The 13,260-nt window shown below is 23.7% G+C and overlaps 1 protein-coding gene and 1 long non-coding RNA gene across 8 annotated transcripts in view; one reads left to right on the forward strand and one right to left on the reverse strand.

The window, feature by feature from the left end:
* Window positions 1–1,904, reverse strand: part of LOC102671241 — a 4,595-nt gene extending 2,691 nt beyond the window's left edge. The window contains exon 1 of the long non-coding RNA XR_422895.2: window positions 1,818–1,904. This is a non-coding gene — a long non-coding RNA (uncharacterized LOC102671241). The remainder of the gene's footprint in view (window positions 1–1,817) is intronic.
* LOC102670919 overlaps window positions 1–13,260 on the forward strand; it is a 34,959-nt gene that overhangs the window by 6,871 nt on the left and 14,828 nt on the right. For 4 of the 7 annotated variants that reach the window (XM_031514654.1, XM_006624683.2, XM_031514653.1 and 1 more), the window contains 2 exons: window positions 1,842–2,172; window positions 9,614–9,780. In XM_031514654.1, coding sequence (XP_031370514.1) covers window positions 9,621–9,780 — 160 coding nt within the window. In that variant the 5' untranslated portion in view covers window positions 1,842–2,172; window positions 9,614–9,620. The other 3 variants (XM_006624684.2, XM_031514652.1, XM_006624685.2) reach the window with 3 other exon arrangements.

The following is a 13,260-nucleotide window of genomic DNA, read 5'->3' on the forward strand; positions in this document are numbered from 1 at the left end:
AAAATCTATAAATTCAATAAATTTTGTAGAATTGTAAATTGATATTTGATTGATATTATTTTTCATAACATTATAATTTCCAAGAATTAAAATTCTAAAAATGTATATACAAAATTAATTAAAAATAAAACTTTTATTACTTGAATATTATTAATAATACATAATAGTATTAATAATATTCGAATATATTAATCTAGATAAATATGTTAAAATATATGTACATATATATATATATATATATATTTATTTATTTATATATATTTATTTATTTATATTTATATGTACACATAAAAAGATATATAAAAATTATATTGTTTATAAAATTAATATTATATATATACATTCTTTTTATATATATTTTATTTTTTGTGTTTCTACTAATTTTTTTTTATAATTTTTTTAATTTTAAAATTACTTACCTTTTACAAAATATTTTAAATAATGGTCTTTAGAAATATCACATTATATATAAATATCACATATAGAAATATAAAAATATATTATCATATTATAAAGTAAACTTGTCGAAGAATGCGTACTGCTAAATAAATTGATACTAATTCGAAGCACTTGTAACAAACTGAGGATATCTACACAATAGCAAGTATTCGTGCTTGTAAACAAAAGTAACCGTAAATCACATCATTAATATGACTTCGAGTTATGTTTATAACCAAACGACGAAATAAATTTCAGTAAACGAAATCTAAGCAACATTCAACGAAGATAAATTTTGAATATCAATAATAAATGATCTTGATTCAATTGAATAATTTTAGAAAATTAACTTATTATAAATTCAATTGATTACTGGGCTACATATCTATCTAAATAAAAATATAAATTCATTTTATCAAAAATGAAAAGTTTAGAAGATAATTATTTGAATGACTTGAAATGAAATAACTTTCTAATAATTAAAAATTAATTAAAATATATATTATATTATATTATATATTAATATAAATATGTAACAATAATAATAAATTAAAATTTTTTAGGAAATTTTTTTTATTATGGATTTTTTAATATTCTAATTATAGTCAATATAAAAAATTAAATCGAATAAAATTATCGAATAATAATATTGAATAATATTGATAATCCATAAAAAAATATTTCCAAAACCTAAAAAAAGTTTCAATTTAAAAATATTGAAAAATTCTTAAAACATAAATTAAATTTTTTATAAGATACATTTTAAGATACAAAAAAAATTTCGTAATATTGTTTAATTTATTTTTTTAATTTCTATTAAAAATATTTCAAACTTTTATAAAGGACAATAAAAAGGAAATATAATTTTAAACTCAATAATATAAAATATTTCTAAAAAATTTTTCAAAACATAATAATAAAATCTAAACTTTGCTAAGATTTTAAATAATACTATAAAATATTAATATTCGAAGAACCTCCGAAAAATCTGTTTTAAAATGTCATAAGGATCGAGGCAATGTGATAAAGATAGAATAATCCCTCTATCTGTGTCTCTTTTCACCTATCGTAAATTTAAATCGCTTAAAATTTAATAAACTTTAACCGACATCATTGTATTTTAATCTTTGCATTTGTTCTCCAGAATCGACCCTATTCAAAAGCATAAAGTTCTTTAGAATATATTTCTTTAGAATATATTCTAAATTCTTTAGAATATATAAATCACGAATATTAACACTTCACCAACTAACAATAAGATCTAAATCTATTAATGCAAAATTTAATAACAAATTTCTTTAAAGCTTTCTTTAAAAAAAGAAGAAATTATAAAAACTTAATTTACAAACATTTCTATCAACCAATAATTAACAACCCACCTAACTTTAAAAATCTTTTCACAGGCATAAAAGAATCGTTAAGTGCCTCCACGTCTCCACTTAGAAGCAGGTGCATGCAGTGGCAAGATATATTTTCATAAAGGCTGAAAAACGATCCCACGGGTACTCGCCCACGAGACTCTTGGAACACAATCCCAATCGAACCCTAATCCAACCAAGATCGGGGAAGGAAAAGGGTTATCCGTGTTAGTGCGCGTGTCCAAGGGCGTCGCCACTCGCGCCACTTCGTAGGGCGGCGCACAGGGACGCGGTAGTCGCGGTGTGGACGCGACCCAGTGCTCGTGTTCATCGTTGGAGGATTGTTGCCGAGAAGATGAGCCTGGCGCGCCGGGAAGTAAGTACCTCTAGGGTTGTGTTGGGGCGGGTTGTGTCGGGTGAGGGGGAGGGTTGGCCACGCGTACACCGTCCCCGATTCAACGTCCCATGGGCGGTGGAGGACGATCGATCCGACACCGGGATGTTCCCCGTGGAAAAACACCAAGTTTCATCGCGTGTCTGAAAGCCTCGTGGACACGATCCCACGAATGGAGTCCGCGTGTCTGCGTACAACGAGCTGGATGGAAACGTTTGATCGAACGTTGAGGACGATGACTTGGGAGGGGAGGAGGGTGGATATATGGTGGATACGTGGTTTTGGGAATTTATGATTCGAGTAGACGTGAAAATTTAGTATAGATAGTGATTGAGGTTGAATTGAACTTCGTGGACCATGTAGATGATAACTTGAGGGGAAAAGGAGTAGATACATGGGAACGTGATTTTGGAAATTTATGATTTCGAGTAGATATGAAAACTTGGTAAATAGTGATTGAGGTTTAATTAAACTTTGTGGACTATGGTGAGTTAGAGAGAAAATGGATAGGAATATAGTTTTAGAAATTTCAATTCGAGTAAATATTATGAATATGAGAATTTGGTGAATAATAATTGAATTTTTATTGAGTTGCACGTTAGATAATATTTAGAGAGAAAGTGGTTTTGGAAATTTATGATTCGAGTGAACATGGAAATTTGATATATAGTAATTCAGCTTTAATTAAATTTTGATGAATTAAAGAGAGAGAAAATACATAGTACAATGTAGTTTTAGGTTTTGTGATTTGAATGGATATTGTGAATATGAGAGTTTAGTGGATGGTAACTGAGTTTTGAATGATTGAATTGAACGTTGGAGATAATATTTAAAGGAAAGATAGTTTTGAAAATTTATGATTCCATGGACATGGAAACTTGGTAGATATTAATTGAGGTTTAATTGTACTTTATAGACTATGTAGACGATAAATTAGAGTTAGAATGGATACATAAGAATGTGATGCATGAGAAGATAGAATATGAGAATTTGGTAGATTGAATGATTGAATTGAACATTGGAAATAGTATTTAAAGCGAAATTGGTTTTAGAAATTTATCATTCAATTAAATATACGAGTTTCGTAAAACGTGATTGAGATTTAATTAGAAATAATGATTTAGAATGGATGCATGAAGGATAGGAGAATGATTTATTTTGGATATTAAAATTTAATAGATAGTAATAGTTTTGAAAACATTAAACACAATATTTAAAAACTAGGAAGATAGAATTTTTAGAAATTTATTATGAATAGATATTATGATATATAAAAATATGGGGATAATAATTGATCGAAGTTAAAAATGATAATTTAGAAAACGAGTAGATATAACGATGTATATCGTTATATATATAGTTCTTAAAATATATCTATATAGTTCTTAAAATTTATATTTAGAATAAATATTTTGAACAATTGTATAAATAATGATTAAGATTTAATTGAACTTTAAAATCGATGACTTAGAGAAAGAATAGATAGTAATTTTTCTATATTCTGAAAATAAATATGAATTTAAAATTTAAAAACTCAAATCTAAAAATTTTATTGAGTTTAAAAATCAAAATTTTCAAATTAAATCCATTTATGATTTGAGTGAATATTATAAATATGAAAGCTTTTGCATAAATAACTCAATGATTTTTTATCTTTGATTTTTGAACGTTAGTGATGATAGGAAAATAGTTCTAAAAATTTATGATTTGATTATTTGATTAAATCAAATAATGTGAAAGCTTAGTAAATAATGATTTTTTAATTAAAAATTAAAAACAATTATAATTTAGGAAAAGGATACATGTAATCGAATCCTACATGAGAAAATAATTTTGGAAATTTATGATTCGAATATTGTAGAATTTTGGATTTGAAAATTTGATAGATATTAAAGCTTAATCAAACAATGGAAACGATAATTTTAGAAATTTATAAATTGAATAAATACAAATATTTGGTGGATTATGATTAAATTATGATTGAATATTAAGAATGATGATTTAAACAAAGAGTGAAATATGAAAATGTATCAATATATATAGTTATAGAAATTAAATTAGAATAAATATTATAATTTTGATATAATAATTTAAAGAAATATAATAATTTAGGGCAAAAATTTTTAAATTTATAATTCGAGTAGATATTGTATATATGAACTTGGTGAATGGTATTAAATTTTAATTGAAGATTGGAGAGAATGATTTCGAATATTGTAGACACTGGAACTTATGATTATGCTTGAAATTTGACTGAATATTGAAGACCATAACTTAAAATTTGACTCGTTTTGAAAACTTACAATTTAACTTATAATTTATATAAGTAGATATATTATAAATGGATGCCGTAGATATGAAAACTTAATAAAGATTAATTGTGGTATTGATTGGTTTTGAATAATAGTTAGATGATATTTGGCAATAATGGAGTTTAGGAAATATAGGTCAGAATGGTGGTCTGGTCGGAAAAGTGAACCAGAAATACAGTTTTGTTGTTGGGTATGATATTGGATGCATGGTTTAGATTTGTGTAATTTGTGCTTTTAAAAAAGTTCAAGGATTTTGTATTGAGGCAGAAATATATTTGTAGATATATAAATACATGTTTTTTTTTTCCTTTTGAGATTTTTTAATTAGAATGTGATATCTAATTTAATATAATATGATTGAAATAGAGTTTTTTTTAAATGAAGTAGGATTTTCTTGAAATAAACATATTAAGATACATATTGATTTTCTTTAACTTATCTTGATCTTTCTTCTTTTTTTTCTGGAAATTTTGGTCAATTGAGTTTTGGAAATTTTGATATACTTAAGATAGATGATTTTATTGGGTTAGTTAGATAGACAATTCTTTAATTGGATACTACATTTGTTAGATTTGAAATACATAAAAATTGAAATATATATATAATTTAAAAATATTGTTGTAGAATATAAGATTATAATAAGATATTATTGTGAAAAATTTTCTTTCGATATTTTCGATACAAATATCAATATAAATATTTAAATTTATTATAGATAGAACTTATTATATAAAATTTTTTAAGAATGATAATTAGAATCTCTAAAATTTGTATCTCTAAATATGTGGAGATTATGATTAATAATTCTTGGAAAATTTATATTTTTTTACTATCTATTAAGGATGCAAAATATAAAATTCGTTTAAATGATTTAATCAACTATTTTATAATATATATATTATAATATATATATTATTTTATAATAATAAATATTCATAATCATATTTTTTTCAATTCTTTGCATAATCTCTATATTTTTCAATATTTAACCAATCCTTTTCATTATGATATCATATTTATATTAGTTTTTTTCTTATTTTGTAAATATAATATGTAGTATATTCAAAACTTTAAATAATCTTTTTATAATTACCTATATATTTCTTCAATATTTGATCTCAGTTTTTGTTACTGTAATTAATATAATATTTACACAATATTTCTTTTTTTATTATAAGATATAAAAATCTCATATTTTTCATCGATATTAAATCAAATTTAACAAATTTTAATTTATTTTTAATTTTATTGTTTTAGAAATTTATTTCAAACAATAATTCTTCTTTTTACTGTATTAATCATAGTATTAGTGTGATTCTATATTATTTAATTAAATAATAGTTTATATTTTTATTCACATGAATTAAAATTGAAATAAAAATAAAAATTTATTTCATATCTAATTTTAATATAATATGATGTTTTTATCATAATGTTTTAGTAATTAATTATAAATATTATGTTTAATCATTAATCTCATAAATTAAAAATTTAATTAATAGTGCTTCAATCATCAATATGATTCCATTGATCATTATTATAATTTTTTTTAATCTTCAATTCCAATCATTAATAAGTAAACTTAATATTATATATATTATATCATAAAATTTTAAGATAAAAAATTCCAATTCGAATTATTATTTCCAAAATTCTACTTTCTCTCCAGTCATTAAGCAATAATTCCTGATTTATTTATATAATCATCAATTTTATAAATTAAAATGAAATTTAAAATTAAAATAAATTCCAATTTATAATATTTTAATTGTAATCTATGATATATCATCGATATAACATCATTATTATTATAAATTCTTCAATTTTATAAAAATATATATAAAAATATATATAATATGCGATAAATTAATAATGTATCCCATTATTTTTAATAATATTGATGTAATTTATGTAATTTTCTTAAGATTGATGCAATTTATGTAAATTTTATCATACTTATCCATATAAAGTATCTTTTATAAAGTATCTTTTTCATAATAATGTAGGAATTAGAATAATAATGTAGAAAAAGATTAATCACAATTTACATTTCTTTTACAAATTTCATCTATTTATATAAAAAAATGAATGCGACAAATTAATACAAGTATTATAAAATAATGTTGTTTAATAATGAACAGATTTCTGACGTTGTTTCGAATTTGAATTTGGTCGAAAAATTGCCTATTATATTAAATAATTTATCAGATAAATGCAAAAGAATTTTTATTATTATTAATTATTGTTAATTTTTGCTAATATTCCAAAAATAGTAATTTTTTCCCAAAATTTTTATCAATTGCAACATATATTTTTTATTTTTTTATAAAATCAAATATAATTATATATTTTTTTTCTTAAGATAAACTTTAAAGTTATTTGAAAATCATGATGTGTATAATATGAAATAATGTATTGTACATATAAATCAAAAGGATATCTATTTCAAACAAAATCAAATTCCTTTTAATCCTTTATATTTAATTTGAATTTTTTATATACAATCCATTACATATATACAGGAAAATCAATCTAGCTTTAATATTAACAAATATTATAAATAAATATTATCAAATAAAAATTGCATTCTTTCTATATAAGGATAGATATTTTTATATAATTAGTTTTTTCATAGATCAATACGCAAGGGATCATATAAAAATGACCTTTAATTTTTATATGAAATCATATAATTTAACGCACTAATTAATACATCTCATTACTTTATATAAAAAAAATTATATTTATATACAAAAATTCATCAAATTTCCCATATTTCTTATCCTTCGCATAATAAATTTAATACAAATTTTAAATTCAAGTTACAAAACTAATCTTCTAACGATTTTTCTTCATTATAAAATAACTTATACTTTCTCAGATAGAAAATACCTGCACCGATAATTCGTACATAAAATTTCCCGTAAAACAATGAAATCCTTCATCAAATATAAAATCAACATTTATGCAAAACATTTAATTTTTTCAATGTAATCGAAAACAAACATAAATATAATTTCCGGACGATGAAGTTATCACCCTGTATACCCAAAATCCTAAGATGAAGAGATCCCACTCCACCCCCATTCACCAAGCAAAAATTCCTCCATCAAGGTGCTGCATCGTCTCTAGGAAAGGCCGGAAGATATGTGGGTCACGAAGCTCCGACAGATCGAAAAGGGAAGCAAGCTTGGTCGTGAGAGAGGTCTTACGTCGCGCCACTTTTAAAACACTCCGCGTTGGCCTCGCCTCGCGCTACTGTCCTCCGCTGTTTCTCGCCGTTCCTTCTTATTCCTTTCCACCACGCAAGCTCTCATCCCCCACGATCTCTCACCCCCCATATACACACACACACACCCGCGCGCGCGCGCGCGCACGCACGCATATACACATATACGTAAGTCTCCGGCCACTTGCAGCTGCGCAAAATCCTACGAGGAGCACAGCAGCGGAGCACACCCTCTCTCGCAGCTGCAGTTGGCAATGCGATCTCGTTGGATCGTGAACGGATCCTCTGATGCGCGACCGTCGATTAACCAGCTGGACCACCGATAGCATACTCGTTCGCACCTGCATCCACGATCAGAATACCGTAAATTGATTGAAATCGAGAAGGGAATTAATTATCACCGAGTAAAGGGATAGGAGATAGATATCTGGGGAGAGAGTGAGTGAGTGAGAGAGAGAGAGAAAGAAAGAGAGAGAGAGACAGATATATACAACGATGACGTGAAAGACATGTTTCTCCCTGGACCCGGCGAGAAAGATATCGTGTATAATACATCGCTCGTTATCCACGAGAATGAACTTTCGTTTTATATATCGGGAGATAAGAGTGTTCCAGATTTTTTGTTTATTTTTCTTTTCGTAGCTCGTAGGATATGTTTTGGATTTTTTGGGTTTTCTTTTTTTTTTTTTAGATTCTGTTTCGTTAGCATTGGATATTTTGTGTTTGGATTCTCGGGTTGATAGGTGTCAGAGCGACGCGGTCGTTGACTGAATAAGGGAGTGGATGGGTTTTGATGGGATAGATAACGGTAGAAACGAAGTGAAGATCGGTGAAAATGGCACGTGTGACGGATACCTTTGGAGAGTTTTCGAGGATTCATGACGGTTTGCGGTCTTGGTTCGTTGCTTGGAGTTGAATGTTGTGTGCGTGGATGCATTAATGAGGAGGTTTCTTTTTTTAATGAAAGACTTGGAGGCTTGATAAGAAATGCAGTACATAAGTCACCGGTTACTTGGATTTTTAGAATAGATGTTGATTAATTTTGTAAGTGCAGAATTAAGTTTTGATTTTTAGAATTATTTAAATTGATTGATTCCAGATTTGTTATATTTCTTATCATTGAAAATAATTATTAAAAATTATTATTGATTTTTTCAGAGAGAAACATAATTATATATATCTTTAATTATTTTTATAATATTACTTTAATTATTTACGTAATATATTTTGTCCATGTATCGTAGATCAATAATTCGGATGTTAATTGTTTAAATTATGAAATATTCTAAATTTGATTAATATCTTTTTAAAATTAGAAAAAAAATAAATTTTTAAATATTCAAATCCATTTTTGATCTAATATCTTAAAATTTTTACTTTGCAACATCTTTAATATGGGTATTTTTTAATTAATATTTCAAGTTTTATATATAGTTTTGTTATTTATATTTCCAAATCTATAATTTTCTTAATCAATTTCCAATTCCATGATTTTCTAGATAATATTTTCAAAATATCATCATTTCATAATTTACATTTGTAACTTTATAATTTTCTGTATCAATATTTCTTATTCTATATTTTTCTAATTAATAAACTTCAAGTTCTATATTCTTCTAATTCTCAAATTCTTATTTTTTTAATTTTTTAATTCTATAAATTTTGTAATCAATTTTCACATATCCAAATCCATAATTTTTTTCTAATTAATATTTAATATTTAATTACAATTAATATTTCCAAATACCTCGAAAATGATAAGTTTCCGGTGAATTATGAAAAGGAATGTAAAAAAAATTTGAAAAATTTTTTTTTCTTTATAGATATTTTTCCTTTCATGATAAAGATAATGAGATTAATTAGATATCTCTTGTATTTTCAGCCGAATTATGATACATGTGTCGTCGGAGAACACTCAACGATACGATCGTGTAAAACGGAAGGGCGCAGCGTTTCTTTCAAACTTTTTTAAATCGAAAAAGCTGACGTTAGGTATGAAGATCAACGAGGACGAAGAGATGGAACGTGCTCCGAAAGTCGAGACACCTGGTAAGCCGAGAAAATGCTTCTTTTATTAGAAGACAGATAAAAGTTATTTTATACTTTAATAAAGTTAATCTTTTAAGGAATTCAGTTTTTTAAATAAAATTGATGTTCCACAATAATTTAAAATATATAAAATAATTAATGTATTATAAGAATTTTCATCAATTGCTTTAAATTGTTATTTTGTGTAATTGGTATTTAATATTTTTTTATATTGTATTTTTTGTTAAGAAGAAGTAAGCTAATTAAAAGAAAGTATATTACTATTATAACAGAGTTAATTCTTAATTAATTAAATTGCCAATTAGCTTATAAAATGCATTTATAAAATAAAAATCTTCTAAATTACTTAAAAATGATTAAAAATATATGTATATTCAAAATAGCGACATATATTTTTATGAATATAAAGATTTAGACCTTTACCCAAGGCATAAGACCTTGACAAATTAAAAGCTGAGTCCTAAATATATCAATATAAATTTCGTTGTTTAATTGTTCTCCCTTGAACTCGCTTGAAAAACAAGTGAAGAAACAATGTAAGAAAATTTTATATAATCTCTATTTCTATAGAAATATATATACACGTTAAAAAAAAAAACATCTTAGAATAATTAAAAAAAATTAAAAACATTTTTTTTCTTTCTTCCTCTTAAAATAAAATAACTCAGCATCACTGAATTAAGCTTAGAATTTATTCTATAAGATATTTTAATGCATAAATACGAATATTATATAAAATCGAAAGCAAATATTTATGTATAAATTTTTATGTATGTTTTAAGCGAATATTTATGTATAAATCTAGCAATGTTTTAAACGAATTTAAATGAGAACCAACTATGTTCAATTATACAATACTATGTTATTAGTGTCTTCAGAATTGCAAGTAAATCAGAATCTCATCTTTTGGGAGATAGCCAATCCCGAATTATTTCCTTTCATAGAGTTGGACACTAATCCATTGAAAAAAAAACTTGGTTAAAAATTTCGAGTAAAATTACTTTAAGTAATAACTTTATTTAAAATGTTTAAATAATAATTATTTGTAGCTATAATATTTGATTCGCTCTTCATATAATCTTGGTTATTTGTGATTATTCCATGTTTTAAATAATAAATTATTGAAGTAATTTTATTCTTAATTTCAACATTTTTGTTCAGTTCTGGTGAATGGTCGCTAAATCAGACGCAGGAATTATCGAGGATAATAATCATAGCTTTATTGAGTGATATATTAGAAAACTTTTCAATTTTCTCTTGATACTTAAGATCAAATTTTTAAAAACTATAAAATTTTAAGAACTATTTCTTGTATATAAGCCATCCATCGCTTGGCCTTACATAAACATTACGAAATTAATTAAAAATACGTGTTCTTTAAGTTTCGTGCAACTTTAACAATATTAAATATAATATAAAACAGAATAATTTTAATATCATGTTTATATAAAGTGTATAAACATGTATATGATGTTTAATCGAAAGATTAACTTTACTTTTCGTACATAAATACTTTTTGTTTTATTTTTCCTTTCTTTTTTTAATAATTGTCGTCACGAAAATTCATGATTAAAATTTCTTTTTTTAAAACGAAATACATTCTCGAACGATTTAATCTGATGTATTGTTATGTTCAATTGATAACTAACTTTTGAAATGAATTCTGGATACGTAGTTATGTGCACTGCACCTTTCAGATAATAAAACGTTATTCATTTGGATGTGAAAGATAAGTCGAAACTCCAATGTGTATATGAAGGTATTGGACTGGTGTTATCGACCAAACAATTACTTTTTATTTCTCATATCTTTGTTGCATATTCCGGTTACGTGAACAGTAAACTCTAGAAAGAGAGGATAAATTTGCATTTTTTATATTTCAAATATGATAAGAACAAAAATATAAAAAAAAAAGAAAAATAGATAAATTTATAATAGAATAATAAACTTGAATTTATAATTGAATATTGAATAATATTTTTAATAACGTTTTTAATAACGTTAAAATATTGAATAATATTTTTAATAACGTTTAAAATGTTCCAATATTTATAGAAGTTAGAAAAAAATTTGAAATTGATTTTTTATTTATAATAATAAAATTATTATAAATAAAATAAAGATATAATTTTAAAATAAAATAGATAAAATTTTTAAAATATAATGTTTAACAGAGAGATGATTAAAATAAATTTCTTAAAAATCAAATATCTATATATTTGTAAAAACTATAAACGAATATTATTGTAAACAAAATAAAATGTCACAATTTCGATAACGAGGACATCGAAAAAACCGCGATAACGAGAATCGATGTGATACGATAAATAGAGCTTCTTCTATTTTATATTGGTCCAATGGAACGATCAAAAAATATTCGTTATTTTTTTCAGAATAAAAAAAAAGAATAAAAAAAAGATTAAAAACGAAAATGATGGATGAAAAAATATATATTAAATTGATTTTATATTAATAAAAAAAAGATATAAGAAAATTCTAAAATTAATGATTAAATAATTAAAATAAATAATAAGATTTAATTAAGAGAAAAAATACAGAAGGAAAACGGAAAAATCCAATGAGAACCAGGATATACAAATATTACATCATCTTCATTATCGATTATCTTGAAAATGAAAGTTCAGATAAAAAAACATTCTGTGTTTTTTTTAGGAATCATAACCCTTTTTAATAAATGTATCTACGAAAAAAAAAACATTTGTAATTTATCGAGATTGAGCATAAAACATATTTAATCTTTTAATCTAGTTAATTCAAATCATTGTAGATATCATCATAAATACATGTAGTATGTACTATGTATATATAATATACTTGAATCCATATTAATCCATATTATATTGTATCGTGAAATACATTTTTAGATTTATTTTTTATAAATAATAAATAGAACGAGTTAATATCTTACATTATATATTGATAAAAAGTTTGCTTATTTATATAATAAATTAATTTTGTATCTTAATAACAAATAGTAATATATAATAAATATTTATCTATTTCTGTCAAAATGAAAAAGATTCAATTAATATTTAAATTTCTAAAAAAACTAATAATTCTATACTAAAGAATTTTTTAATTTTCTTAATGATATAATGAATTTTTATTTGTAAAACTTGTTTATATATTAATATGAGAATAAAAATTTTCAAATTTTATATTATATATAAAATTATTATATTTTGACAATAATCTAAATAAATTAAAATAAGTTACAGTAATACTTACTTAATTCTAATTTTACCCAATTAAAATATAATTTGCATAAATAATTTTGGGTAAATAATTTATTTGATTAAAAATTTTTAAAATTTAAAAAATTTTTTTTTTATTTTTTATATTTTAATAAAAATTTCTTAATATAAATGTAATTTTAATTAATAGTATTATACCTACATAGATAAAATATATTAATATTATATAATATATCATAATAAGAAAAAGATATAATAATAATTT

This window comes from Apis dorsata, unplaced genomic scaffold (genome assembly GCF_000469605.1).
Source record: "Apis dorsata unplaced genomic scaffold, Apis dorsata 1.3 scaffold_1093, whole genome shotgun sequence".
Taxonomy (NCBI): domain Eukaryota; kingdom Metazoa; phylum Arthropoda; class Insecta; order Hymenoptera; family Apidae; genus Apis; species Apis dorsata.